A 15,354-nucleotide genomic window follows, 5' to 3' on the forward strand; every position below is an offset into this window, starting at 1 on the left:
AGCGTCCCATATTTCAACACTCCATTGGTCAGAAAGCTGAAAAAGTGGGCGGAGCTTCAGGTATAGGCATAACCCATTAATTGCCAGACTCCCTTTTAATACTATACGGCTCTGCTACGTGCATTCCTGGAGCGTCCTCAAGCGTGCTCAGAACGGACCAAGTCCGCGTTTCCATCCCATGCACTTCCACGGGAAGCCAGGCTACAGGAAGAACAACTAGACCTCAGTTTAGTGGTTGTAACTAACTTTATTTTTTTTTTGTTACAACAAAAGCAAAACAATGTACTCTTTGCATGTTTCACTTGAGTTTGTTTCTTATGCAGAAGCATGTTAAAGCGACTCTTTGCAAAAAAAAGTAAAAAGAAAAAGTTGTTATTGCGGATTTACACAGCACATTGAAGACATATCAGTCGTCAAGTTGAATAAAACAGTAACACCTTATCAACACACACGGTTCATCAGAGCTATCGTTGAGCAGATAGGATGATGTGAGGCAGCGTTTCCCAGAGCTGTGAAATACAGAAAGGTAAGGTATGTGACGGACGTCGTGCCTGGTGGTTAATAATGAAACTGACAGTACGAGAGCTGATTCACAGGCAATCCGGAGAATTGGTGAATGACCTATCAGCACGGTGGAGAAGGTCGTGAGTAAGAAACAACTGGCATCGGAAAGTCGGGTTGATGCGCTACAATGTGTGAGAAATGCTCATCTTCGCTGACATTGTGGACATTTGGTGGCAGCCAATCAAAAGAGTCGTAGTACAGGGCCAAACTAAAGTCTACGGAACGCGCGAGCGGTGTAATTTCTCGTCGGCGCGACACCCTAGCGGCAGGCGGAGGCAAGCTGGTTCACCCGTTGGGGGAGTGCGCCGGTACAGCGACGCCAATCCAAACCACTTCACGAGCACATTCATGCGATACCGACACTACAGCGGTGTATCGCAGCCAGCGCCCTCTTTGGAATCCCGCGAGAGAACTAGCCCACTTCCCCCGCGGTGTCGCGACGAGGAGAAACTGTAAAGATACACCGCTCGCACGGTTCGTGAACTTTTGCGCACCACTGTACAACGCAGAGCAGCCTCTATAGTCGGTGACAACATAAGTCATACACTTGACCGCGCCCCCACGCAAGAATCACTCCGCGCGTGCGAATGTAGTGCGGCGCGGCCAAGTGGAGTCTTGGGAGAGAGAGAGCCGTCACTACACCGCGAAGCGGGGGCGTCGTGCAAAGGCTGGTAGCCAATCGCAGGAGCCTTCCACGGATGAGTGGGCGGTCCCGATTGTAGGACTTACCATAGTCATCGCTGACCATACGTCACTGACCATAGTCGCTAGAAGGAACTACAAGAAGGACGCGTTTTTCCACTTCTTGCGACGAATATCCGTGGAGCAATGCAAGTACCCGAAAAGGTGGGTTTACAGAGCTCACGTGGAATTGCTTGCTCACCTGAAGGATGAAATAATACTTCAGCCATTCTTCCGAGATGTGCTGTTGCCGAAGACATATGCATTCCCGCGTACAGTTTTCTTGTGTACAGTGAATTTTGTGTAGCGAGGTGAAGTTCCTTTATGTATTATTTATTTCGGCATTTTTGGGGGGTGTTCAAAGGACTGAAACGAACATTGTACTTTCGCACGTCACACACAAGGGTTACGCATTAACTGACTTGTTTTCCAAGTATTTACGCCTCCACAATTGTGCATAAATACCGCCCTTTAGTTATTGCAATCATGCAGTTCATTAGTTTCCTTCTTTGTAAACTTCCACCTGTCCCAACAACACCGAATATCCCCTGGATGTACGAATAATGTCCTAACGAATTCGTACGTCCGATGGATGTCTGAGGGATATCCATCGGACGTGCGAATCCGTTGGGACATTGTTCGTACGTCCAGAGGATATTCAGTGTTGTTGGGGTGGCTTAATCACCTTCACATACTATTACACATGTGTATTTACTTCTCACCTTAAGGTACCCACCAATATTAGATATGTGGATCCTTCTGGAGTACTGTCAGTTGCACCATGAATGACATAGGCCCGGCTTCACCAAAGCCGATTAACATTTGAACCGAGATCAACGGTCCCTTAACTTGATTTTAAAGTTTAACTCTGCTTCACTAAAGGGAGTTATTGGTACTGAAACATTCATCACATCACCAACTAACGTTTGTAAAAAAGAATTCAGTGGGAACTTGAAGTTTCAGCGACCCTTGATCCGATAGCGTTGGTGAACCGGGCCATGATGTGTTAGCCCATCGCCCGCAATTGTTTTGGGCGGTCTGGTGTACATGATGCCGCATGTGATGTGTTGACGATTTTGTATAATCGCTGCTCAACAACTCTGACAGAGAAAGTAATCATTAACGTGCAACATATTATGACATTCAACTTCACTAGCATGTCGATATGAATTTTAGTGAAACACTTAAAGGGGCACTAAACATGCGTGCTGAAGCGAGTGCAGCTTACAATATACCGGGCGTTTCAGTTAAATCCTCGGCCTAAATAATTCGCGAACGGGTGCACCAACCGACGAAATTTCCTTTGACAAGTATCTGTCCGATACCACCTACAAGCTGCGCACCGTGTGAATGAGTGGGAGGCGCTCATTATTTAAATAAAAATCCCCCCCCCCCCCCCAAATGAGTTTGGTAAAAAAAGACATAACTTCTAAAGCAGGGCGACATTAAAATGGGTACTGCCCCTTTTGGGACCTTCAGTGGACACCTTTTTGGAGAAAAGTCTGCCACCGAAGCGGGTCATTTGTTGCAGTAATTAATTAGTTTGGGTTTACATATTTTTGTCGCGGCTGGTCGTAGTGAAGCGGAAATCTACCGCTGCGTAGAGCCACCTCCACGGTTCACAGTATCCTAATCGGGACTCCCAATTTATTTAAGCTTAATGAGTCTATTTACCGAGAGACAATGGCACAGAAGCAGACTAATCATTTCGAAACTCTCCTTCCGCGCCATGGAGGCATTGCCACCAATCGGGCAATGGATCATTTCAGCTGTGGCCCGCAGAGTGTACCGGTTGTAGGAACAGGACCACTGAAGTGAACTCGCCAGAGCGCCCGTGGTATACTAGGGGGGCACATTGCCGTGTAGTCATCCCGGCCTGCGCAGTATTGCTAAGGCGGAAAATATAGTGCGTGTAGAAATAAGAAATTGTGGGCTTTAGGTATAGGTGTGACTATGCTGACATGGCGGGTTCCAAGTGGGAGAATATGGCCTCACTTCCCGATAACGCATGAATTAATGTACTTTGATTGGCGCGTCTTTTGTTGGCGTTGCATCACTGCGGGCCATATGAGTATACAATAGAGTGCCGCGAGTATTTTGTCCGTTTGCAGACATTCTCTACCTCTTCTGAACAGTAATTTTCGCGAAACTTTAACTGTCAACAGCGTAGCAGAGTGGTACGGAAGCTGTGCACCTTGTATACCTGTTTGATGCCCCTTTAAGAGACGACTACTCCAAGCACCAATGCCTACACTATATACTTCGGAATGAGGGTACCAGTGATACCCGTCGCCTAACTGGCCTACCCGGGAAAGCTGCTGAAACACCACTATGACAAAAGCACGCGTCGCTGGAAAACGCTTCGTAGTTGTGACACTATTTTCTAAATTAAGCGGCTATAGATGGAGAACTCTAAACGCGTTGAGCCAGTAGCAAATACTGAGATAGCCTTACGTCAGTTACCTTCGACAACGCCTACGCGTGTCTAGCACGATGGCTGGTCATGAAATTGACTGCGCTCACCCATATGCAGAGCAATTTTCCGCACCCATTTCCAGCGAGTATAACGCACTCGGCTAGAACCCATTCGCTCTCTAATTTTACTTTCCACCCATGTGTACGAGGAGCCATTTATTGCCTGTCATCCGCGAACTAAATGCAGCAACTCCGAAAACGAGCACTGATTTCCGATTAGCGTTTCATTTCAGTGTGTAAACGATATACCTACAGTTCTACCCTAGTTCTCTGTTGTCCTCACTACCGGTGCCCTCCAGTGCTGAGGAATGTTCATGAGGTGTTGGTCGTGCGAAACCAGTTTATAGAGTCTCACTGAAGAGTATCATCATGATGGCAGTAGCAGTAATGAGGAAAAACAGCTGGGACGGACTGACAGTTGTACTGGCATTGCATCCATCCTGGTTGCACTGGCACACTTTAGACTTGACTTGCATCGTGGCTGTGGTGTAGCACGGACGGTCGATTTCCCGATATCCACAAGAGCGAGCCACACTTTTCTCCTGGCCGTCAACTGCGAATGGTAATGAGAAAAAAAACCTTACGTGACTGCTTTCGAGAAAGCGACTCATAAGCACACTCCTAAAACAGCGCACTTGACCACCTGCATAACGCGCTCAAGGCCAAAGAGGCCTGTTCCGACATATAGCGATTCGCTATATATAGCGCTATAAAATAGCGCAATAAATTCCTCCTCGCAGTGCTCAAAACCGCTAAAAATAAGCGCTTGCCGGAGTTGAGCTCGTGTCAACTTTCTCTGCGCTAATGTTAACACTACATTCCTGTTGGCCAATGAGGAGGCCCTTCAGCGATGACGTCGCGCAAGTCGTCGAGTTGCTTTGCTTCCACATTTCACGGCACGGCGACTACGTCGGAACCGGCGCGTCTGTTATCCAAAATGTCTGGTATTTTTCCTTGAGTCATTTGATCGAACTTGTTCGTCCGCATGCTGTCGAACCCCGGAGCTGCCGTGATTGGAGAGACCGGAAACGACCACCGAGCTTCCGCTGAATTATAGCGCTAGCGCTGCTTTGCAAGTGTGAACCGCCCAATAACAGTGAGCGCTGTTTTTGCGCGCTGTTTTGTAGCGCTATAATAGAGCGCTGCTATATGTCGGAACAGACCTTAACCGTTGCATGGAAGGATACAGGTGTCACCAGTTGCCTTTACACGAAAGCCGACACACAAGTCGACTTAACTGAATAAGACGATCTATCGTCCGCATGCTAACCGGTCTACACAGTCGACGCAAGATTAGCACAGTAAAGATTCGCCTGCCGGATCTACTAGACTTCGGTATCTCACCCGACGGGATGCTTCCTGGCCATTCCGCCGTTGATTGTGATGCTCATTCAGAAGACGACCCTCAGACCCGAAGGTACCCCGTCAGGGACCGTCGTCCACCCCAGCGGTTCGGCTCAACTTAGACGGGAGGAGTGTAGTGGCGTCAACTGAAGAAGCTGAAGACACGCAGCTATGCTAGGGCACGTGACAGCGGATTGGCCCGAATGCGCTCATTCGGAAACTGGAGCCTTTCTGGGAACCACGCATGTAAATACAGTCAAACCTCGCTTTACGAACACCCTTCGTTTCTCAGAAAATCGTTCGTAAATCGAGGTATTCGTAAATCGAGGTCCGAGGAGTGCAGTGCACAAATACCTCACAAAAACACGGGAAATTGAATTGAATAAGTTTTATTTTTGAAAATACTGCGTACTTGTGCTTTGCACCATACTTTGTGCAGGGTCTATCCTGTTTAGAAGAGATGACAGAAGTCTGACACTTGACTCATCCACCCGGTCCTCAAAGTACCGTATCACGCGCGGATGAGACTGTTTCCAACGACAAATATCACGCTTGTCACCAGCTGTCAGGACTGAACGCCTTCTCTTGGAACGGCAAGATGTTTCCATCTCGGATACCTGGTCCAAACTCACAACCATTCGGCTGTAAACGCCGGAATTATTCTTTCAGGAAATGGTGAATCATGTTTGTGGAACGTAGTGGCGTTGGGACATTGTATGTTTGACCTTGGCAGCATGTACTGAAGAACTTTCATTATCCTCCGGTCCATTGGCCTGTCCTCTGTACGTTCATAACGCCCGTTCGTATATCGAGGTCAGAATGGCTTGGCTACTTTGGGTCCGTTCCCTCATAATCCGTTCATAGTTCGGATATCGAGGGTTCGTAAAACGAGGTCAAAATACACGGAAAAAGTTTGGTTCCCTGTGGAGCCGTTCGTAAGTTGAGGGAATTCGTATATCGAGGGTTCATAAAACGAGGTCCGACTGTACTTAGGTTGATTAAACGTCTTGTTTCTTGAAGTCGACGCAGGAAGTCCCTCGGGTTGGGCAGTTCAGAAGACAAATGCCGACCGAACTCCGCCATATAACCGTGTCAGTCGAGTTATTCGACAACTTCCCATACGTCACTGCCTCGCTCTCTCTCGCCTCAGAATATAATAGGTGGATGACGGTCAGAGACAGAGGAAGAAGGAGGAGCAGAAAATATATGTTTATTTAAAAACAATTGGAGTTGGGCAACACCCATCTTCTTTCGTGGAAGCGCCTCAATAGCCGCGTTTGCATGCACACATAGGTCGACTAAACGTGTTAGTCGACTTATCTCGCCCAGTCGACTTCTACTCGCTTACATGTGGGAGGCTGGGGCGACTGGAAGAATCCCACACGCCAGGCGACTTACGAGCGACTTATCCGACAGAAGCGGCCTCTTCAAGTCCGACAACATTCGACGGTTTGGAGTCAAGCTGTGATGCATATTCATTTCCAGGATGATACACAGCATGAAATTCTCGCTGTCTTTATTCCAAATGCACCTCCGCTGATTGCGAGGAGCTCCCGTTTCCGACACGTTGTTTCTTGCGAGAGAGGAAATGACTACCGGGGAGGAAGTAAGGTAGCGGATAGAACTTGCAAAGTCGTCTTTGCCGGTTTACATGGCAGACGACAGCTGTCGCCTAAACTACCTAACGTTGTCGATTCAGCGGCGTTCAATCGACGGCTTAGTATTTAAGTCGTCGTGCAACCGTTTACATGCAAGCAGCATGTCGCCTTCTGCCGTCTTCATGTAAACGCATCTGATGACGTAAGTGCAAAAATGATGGATATACAAAACCTACAAAACAGAACACAAATACACACTCTAAAAAACACACAAAAGTATGACACATGTACGAGACTTGGGGTGTAAGGTTTGGTCCCCGTGCTCTACGCATGAGAGGAGGTAGTGAGAGGGAAGAGGGAGGGCGCCGCCGAAGCCAATGGGGCTTTGCGAGTGGAGTAACTGGGAGAGGAGATATGCGCAGAACGCTCGGTTACTTGCACAGCGTATTCCTACAGCCGGTGATCTTGGAGTGTCAGAAGCGGGCCACACCTCTCGGAACGTCCATGACCCCGAAACCTAGAGAGTTACAGTTAGAAAAGAAGAATATGGAGATGGAACAAAACTACAAGACACAGCAGCTTGCTACTCCAAAACACTCGAAAAATAAAAGTTAGTTCGTCCAATAAGTTAGAGGCGCAGCGATGTCCACAAGGAATGCCATTAGAACAGCTGTCGCACGATGTCCAAGATCCCGCTCGCGAGTCAGTGGAATGTCACCCACGAGAGGCCAGTTGGAGAAGAAGCAATGTGACAAAGCGCCAACAGAAACCCGTGAAGCTCCGCAGCAGTCGATGACATTTGATGGGACAGGCGATCACTCAGGGAGTAGAACTCAGGGTGTCTGGGGCTTTTCCTGGGTTTTCCTCAGACGCTTTCAGACATATGTCGGCACAGTTCCCTTAGAAGTTGGCCCAGGACGCACATTCCCCCAGGGCGTCGGTCGTGACGTTGCCCACCTCTGTGAGGCCTATACAACGGCGAGCCCTTTCACCAGCACCACCTCAGTTGAACATGTTCTTGTGGCATGACGGTAGCACACGTAGATCCCGCGTTTTGAGTACGTCCATCCGTGTAAAACTGTTTTCTGTCGCTGAAGCTGTAAATATCAGTCAGGCTGTGTTGGCGCGGAACGCAAGGAGGTGTCGATCTCTTGCTCGGAATGCCTGGGACCTCAAGGTAGGCAACAGGCTACCAGCTCCGGTGGCGCAGCGGTAACGCGTGCGCTTGGAGACTGGGAGGTCCGCGGTTCGAAGCCGGCTGTGCCGTCTGGGGTTTTTCCTGGGTTTCCCTCAGATGTGTAATAGCCGGCACAGTTCCCCTGAAGTCGGCCCATGGACGCAGCTATCCTCCCCCCGAGTGGATTCCGCTCGGTCTTCCACTTCACCCTTTCCTCTCCTCCTCTCCACCACCTTTCCCTTCCCGAGAAACATGCCGCCTAATCAGGCAGGCAGACCTCTCGGGTTCCTCCCAACGACACTCCTCCTCCTCCTCCTCCTCGGCAACAGGCTGATGCAGCGTCCAGACGGGATGGTTGTCCGACACGTGTTCGCGTTTCGGGATTGAAGCTCGGTGCGGCATTATTGCACGATGTATGCATGACGAGTTCCTCTTAAGAATGGACCGGACCAATGGGTGACTACGATGTTTCGTTTCCAAGCGGGTATAGTGGCGTAGAGATTCTTGAATCCGAAGTTTTGAGAAAGGTGGTTCCCGCGCTTCTGCCTAAGCTGTGGCATTCGAGGTGGTTCGAGGAACACCTAGGCACACTTTCACGCTCCTTGCCAGGACACTTTGTAGGGCTGACTCGGACGTCGGCATATTCTCACCATTCGCTGTCTGCCCTTGGCATGCGTTCCACCGAGCAGCAGTCAAAGTATGCCACTATGACACGTGGGATTTTCGATGCTGTGGTCAGTGGTCAAGGAGGAATAAAATCACGCCATCTTTTCGGAATTGGACAGGAACGGATGCGACCGCCCTCATAATGAGTCAGTCGAATAGGGACTTTCTAGAAATTGTCCTCGTTGCCTTACCGAAGCGTATAGCCGCAGCTCAGTAAGCGGGCTATGTGGTCTCCCTACTGACTAATATTCTTCACAACATGAAGCTATGCACAGTACAATTGTAGTGGGGTGTTACTTACTGTTCATGTACATCGCACGGCAGAGTTTGAAGGTGACATTCATGTGCTGTAAACTGGCTCGTCCAGTCTGGGTTTCGCAATCTACGAGGTATTTTTCCGGAGGGTCGGCAATGCAGGATGTGTTATACTTGCTGTTGCAGACGTAACAGCGGAGCCCAGTTCCTGCAAAGAACACAACGCTATGTTTAGTGGTGCATCCTACCGTGTGGACAGTTGACTCCCAGATCATAAACAATGTGGATTTTCAACATAGTTTTTACGCAACACCTAAATAATAATAACCTAAAGGCGACACCCACTCATGTAGGAGTTGCCTATATTGGACACTCCCAAAATAGAACAACACTGCATAAGGCACGGCTCACGCTACTGCCTTTCAGTGCGTGCCGACATCTGCGTGTGTAAGGATATCCGATTGAAAGAAACAGTATCGGCGCTGAGGAGCTGCTGACAAAGGGAACTTGTGCTCTGTATAATGATAATCTTTTGTGCGTTGCCTTTTTCTCTCCCTCCGAGCAATGCGCTGAACAGTTCACGTGGTGGTGATGATGATGGTACCTGCCTACACTCTTAAAAATGAACCTCACCACATAGCACGCTCCTAGCCAACCACCATCCTGAATGACAACGTTCTCGCCCCTGATTTGTTGAAAACGGGAGGAGGAGCCTACTTTGTGCCGTGCATAATGGCCACAAAATAGGCTCCTCCTCCCGTTTTCAACAAATCTAGGGCGAGAACGTTGTCATTCGGGGTGATGGTTGGCTAGGAGCGTGCTATGTGGTGAAGTTCATTTTTAAGAGTGTAGGCAGGTACTCCCCTTTCTCCCACCTTCGTTTCCTTTTTTTTTTTGGCTATAGTCGTGACGATGCCCACTTGAGTGCGGCCAACAACGGCAAGCTACCTCGACACCCCCCCCCCCCCCTCATTTTTAAGAGTGTACCACCACATGCGGGTTGTGTTCGCCGTAACTGTTACTTTACTACTTAAGTTACCCTCTGCAACTTCAACTCCGCGCACACCTTGCTTGAACGACGTTGCAGCAAAAGTTGCATCGTGTTAATCGACCCTTAGTGTTATGGCGGAAAATTTGAGGTCCACGTTTGATATGCTGTATAGGGTTTATTCACTATGTTACCTACTTGATAACAATAGACACTGCTATCACCTACTTATCCTACTTGATGACAATACACAGTGTTATCACCCCTCTATAAGGCAATAGCGTCGCCGCTGTGTTGTTTGTCCAGTTTAGTTTTCGTGGTGCTCCATTGCGAATAATGTCATGATGATAAACCTTTTTTGTTGATAAGAACACATTTTTAGCTTAAAACCAGGGATTGTTAGTGAGATGCTTGAATGGAGAATTGTAAATCTGCACGCTTCGGAGAGAATTATAGATTTTTCCACAAGAACGTCCATGGTCTAGCGGCGAGGATGAATAGGAGGGGTGTTTTATTTTATCTCTTGAACAGCTCTGCTTAACCGGCTCTAGGTTAATTAACTTATATTAGGTTAGGTTAGGAAATTTTTACGCAAAACTACGCTTCATTTTCTTCCATAAAAAGTCTATTTACGTGACCCCAGGTATACTTCACTCAATGGATGTCTATCACATTTTGTCACATGCAGTGTTCGTTGGCCATCTTCCTTTGGATCACTCTACAGCATTTGGATCGCCAAATTGCCTCGATAAATTCGAAGAGGCGATAGAGCAAATACATTGGAATTTCCTTTATGAAATATCGGATATAGACGTAGGTTTTGACTGTTTCCTTGATCTCCTATTGCAGCATTTCCCAAATTGCTCGTTGTGTTGGGCCCCCCAAAACCATTGAAAAGTGAGAACCCATTCGAGGACCCCGTTAAGTACGATTCATGTTGACAAAATAAACGACGTGAGGAAAGAGAAGGGAAAACAAACAAACAAAGAAGGCACCGCCGTGCAGGAAATCAGAAGGTAGTATATTTCTGCCTAGTATCAAAGCGGCACACATGAGAAACCTAAGAATGTTTTTCTCCCGGAATTCGTGAGCGATGGCCAACGCTCAGTGAACGCGGGGGCGAGGGGGGGGTTACTTAGGGTTTATTAAGGTTACGTTTGGACTGCCCCTCGTGTGTTGTAATTTAGCACCACTCCCAGTCTCCGACCACTGAGTCGATGGTGATGTCATTATTCGTTGAACTGAAAGATTTCAGTGGTACTGACATTGGCGGAATTCTGACACAACTTATCAAATGTGTTATTGATTGCTCCTCATTTGACACACATATACAGGGTGTTTTTTTTTTTTAATGGAGACACATTGTAAATAAAGAAAAACAATAAGGGCTATAGCAATGCTGTTTTCACTTCTATCATCTCTGGGCAGGCGGACGTTCTTTGCCATATGTTGCTCAACCGTCAAATGAATAATTACCTAAATCTCGTTAATTAACTTTTTAATTATAAAAGCTACAAAGTTGCCCAATGAGAACATCTGTTCCTTTCAGTGACCTGATATCGTAGCCGTTTTCAGAACAAAAATCCGTTCGGTAGATCGTCCGCAAGAAATTCGTGAAGGAACATGATTTTTTTCTTTATTTTGTTCATTGCGCATTTTCGGAGAGGTGTCTTTCCTTCACCTCCAATGTGAGATGGTGAAGGAGCCTCACGCGTCGAAGATTAGCTTTAACTTGCGGAAACAAAACAAAAACACGTGTATCGGGTGACGCTATCGGAACTGCCCTTATCTTGGGTTGCGTTTCCTGTTTTCCTTTAATCTTTTTCCAGGAAGCAAGAGGCGACAGTGTGCTCTTTCGACCCTCTCACACTGGGGGTGAAGGAAAGACGCGTTTCTGAAGATACGCAATGAACAAAATAAAGAAAAAAAAAACGGTGTTCCTTCACGAATGTTTTGCGGACGATCTACCGAACAGATTTTTGTTCTGAAAACGGCTACGATATCAGGTCACCGAAAGGAACAGATGTTCTGATTGGGACAGCTTCGTAGCTTTTATAATTAGAAAGTAAATTAACGATTTTTAGGTAATTAGTCATTTGACGGTTGAGCAACATATGACCAACAACGTCCGTCGGCCCAGAGATGATAGCAGTGAAAACAGCATGGCTATAGCCCTTATAGTTTTTTAATAAAATTGTGTCTCTATAGAAAAAACACCCTGTATAATCTAGCTCATGAAAATCGAATGAAAGCAGTAAAAGTTGACTCTAGGCCAGTTTCTGTGTTACCTGTATCCCATGTCATCATCATTTCTCCTTCATTTATTGTTGTTGTATTAAATGTAACTGAACGAACGCCAAGGAAGACACGAACAGAACACACACAGGACGAGCGTTCAAGGACATGTGTTCCTAAGCGTTCGTTCAGTATGTTGACTTTCAATAAAAAAAAAAACACGTTTTTTTGCAGTGTCTTTACTTGCCCGTATTATGAAAGGTTTCGAGAGTGTGGGTGCATAAAAGACTATGAAAGATAGGATAAACCTTAACTTTCATAACTTCCTGGATGAACACGTAATACCCGACTGTCAAGATGGAGCTCACCATCCCACTGAGCCTCTCTCGAAGGGAGAGCTCACTCCTTCACCGCCTACGACTCAACGTCGCTAAGACCCCATCGCGCCAGTTCCTCATGGGCAACATAGGTTCCCCACTATGCACGAAATGTGGTGTGGTGGCGGACACTACCCACCTCCTCCTGCACTGCCGCCTTTACTCCTCGGCCAAAGCCGCACTTGAGCAACAGCTCACACACCTTGGCCTGCACCTCACGCTGCGGACCTTACTCGGCCCCGTGCAGCGCGCCCGACAGTGCGTAGTCACCAGACTGCTCCTCCGTTACCTCGCTGCAACCGACCTCCTGGTCGCCCTGTGAACCGGACTGTGCCCGCCTGGGTACTCTCTCTCTGACTTTTTTTTTTGGGAATAGCAAGCAGACACCCTGTCTGGCTGACCTTTCCCTCGTTCCTCTTCTTTGTTATCATTAAACATGATAACAAAGAAGACTCCCCCCCGACTGTCAACATGGCATTAGGAAATCCAAGTCTAGAGAAACAGCACTATTGAATGTTTGAAGTTGTGCTATCTGAGTCATGTGACAGACTGGCGCCGTGTTTCTCTCTCTACTAGTATTCTCTACTGTGTTTCACTCTCTCAGACTGTCGCCGTGCCTCAACCACAGGGGTGGCATCCAATGTATTGCTCAAACAATGCGGTTGTTGTTTCTGTACGATGTTTTGGATGTTTTTCGACCACGGTAATTATTTTTATCCGATAATCTCGCAGTAAAACGCGCAATTTTACACATAAAGCCTCGTATTGTTGACAACTTACAAAGATGTGAGGACGACCACGCGTTAAGACTTACCGAGCCGATGCGATGTACTTAAACTAAGGTGAAATGGGTTACCATGTTGCGGAAGAAGCACCGCATAGTTTACGCTGGCAAAATACGGTCATCTCTTGGTGTTATGACGGCGAAAATATGTCGGTAAGCGGTAAAACGACATGTAAACAAAGTCACATGACCTCAAAATGACGTTTTCTATGACGTGCGACCAGGACAAGATGGCAGTTTTGCCAAAAGCACCCGCTTGAGGGTAGTTACAACAATGGCGGGTTTGTGTCACCCCTGTGGCCTCAACGAAAGATGATCTAGTAGACCGTGGCGTTCGTGGTGTTCGTGGTTTGACCGTTTGGCGCCGCCATTCAAACACATGTAGTGAACGGTGCAGGAGTCTGCTGCGAATACTCAATATGCGTCCACGTAAACTACATCGAAGACGGCATGGAAGCGATACTTCACGCAAGTTTATCACGGAATCTGAGACAACGACATAGGAAGGCCTCAACAAGAACATTAAACTGGCGTTTTGGTATGCTGAGGACGGCAGCGTGGCTGGAACCGGGCAGAAGTAAAAATGCGTGGAGGTAAGCTCAGTTATCTCATTCAACGTGGTGACTGCTCCTCAGGAGTACGCATTCCTAGAGGGCATTGGATTTGTGTACATTGAGTACAAGCGTCTTCTAGTCAGCTTTATCGACTTTTTTGTGCAGAAACCGAGAGTGGCCTTATTACGACTGGAAGAAAATATACCCATACCTCGTGTTTTGAAGTGCAAAACTTTATTTCGGTAGACCAGTTCCTCCCATTGTTTCGACTGACCGCCGAATCCGTCCATGCATCGCGTCAACTGTAGTCAGTTTCATGTTACTGTTTGCGTGAGGTGTTCGGTCTAACGTCTAAAATTTTAAAATGATTGAGGTGTATAAACTAACGGTAAGGGTACGCTGATATCGGAAGTACTGTATTGAAGCTTCCAAAATTGTGTATTTAGAATATTGTTGATCTCCCGCTAGAGAAAATTATATCTCCCTCAGCAAACCATGAAATATCATATTTGTTTACTAGTTGTAGTATCCTCCACGCCTCTTCATTTTTTGGTACACTCTTAGAAATGAACTTCACCACAGAGCACGCTCCTAGCCAACCATCATCCCGAATGACAACGTTCTCGCCCCCGATTTGCTGAAAACGGGAGGAGGAGCCTATTTTGTACCATTATGCACGGCACAAAATAGGCTCCTCCTCCCGTTTTCAACAAATCAGGGGCGAGAACGTTGTCATTCGGGATGATGGTTGGCTAGGAGCGTGCTATGTGGTGAAGTTCATTTTTAAGAGTGTAGGGGTGCACTCTTAAAAATGAACTTCACCGCATAGCACGCTCCTAGCAAACCATCATCTTGAATGATATCGCTATCTGCCCTGATTTGTTGAAAACGGGAGGCGTACGCCATTTCTGTGACACTTATGCTGTTCATAATTGTCACAGAAAAGACGTACGCCCCCCGTTTTCAACAAATCAGGGCAGATTACGATATCATTCGAGATAATGGTTGGCTAGGAGCGTGCTATGCGGTGAAGTTCATTTTTAAGAGTGTGGGAGATGAGGAAAGTACGACAAACACTTAGGACAGAATGACATTTCTTGTCTTGCAATTTTGCGCTGTGCACACTGTTAAAACAGAACTTCACCACATAGCACGCTCCTAGCCAACCATCATACCGAATGATATCATTCTGTGTCATGATTTGTTCAAAACAGGGGGGAGGCGCCTATCTGGGACAAGATAATCTGTCCCAGATAGGCGCCTCCTCCCATTTTCACCAAATCAATGCACAGAATGATATCATTCGGAATGATGGTTGGCTAGGAGCGTGCTATGTGGTGAAGTTCTGTTTTAACAGTGCATGGTTTTTAGGAATTCAAGCTGTATTTGTTTAGGTCTTGCTCGATTGTGCATTTGTATTGCATCTTTTTTACAACTTTCTTGCGCTGCAAGTCAAATTATGCTTTATGCTCTTAGACAATCGCGTTTGTATGGTGACCCAAAATGCATGACTACTCTGGATGCATGACTACCATGCATCTTTATTTGTAGACGACTTTTTTCTGTTTTTACGGACTTGAGACATTCTTCTTTCAGAACCTTCTGCATGCTGAACATTCTGTACCAAACGTAAGACCGTATAAACACCATGTAGAT

At 47.0% G+C, this 15,354-nt stretch overlaps 1 protein-coding gene across 2 annotated transcripts in view; it reads right to left on the bottom strand.

Annotated features, from left to right (window-relative positions):
- Positions 1-3,926: 3,926 nt before the first annotated feature.
- LOC135368098 (uncharacterized) overlaps positions 3,927-15,354 on the bottom strand; it is a 53,949-nt gene continuing 42,521 nt past the window's right edge. For both annotated transcript variants that reach the window (XM_064601173.1, XM_064601172.1), the window contains exons 3-4: positions 8,807-8,968; positions 3,927-4,273 (exon numbers count right to left, since the gene is read on the bottom strand). In XM_064601173.1, the coding sequence (XP_064457243.1) occupies positions 4,062-4,273; positions 8,807-8,968 (374 nt within the window). In that variant the 3' untranslated portion in view covers positions 3,927-4,061. The remainder of the gene's footprint in view (positions 4,274-8,806; positions 8,969-15,354) is intronic.

The sequence above is a fragment of the Ornithodoros turicata genome, chromosome 9 (assembly GCF_037126465.1).
Source record: "Ornithodoros turicata isolate Travis chromosome 9, ASM3712646v1, whole genome shotgun sequence".
NCBI classification, from domain to species: domain Eukaryota; kingdom Metazoa; phylum Arthropoda; class Arachnida; order Ixodida; family Argasidae; genus Ornithodoros; species Ornithodoros turicata.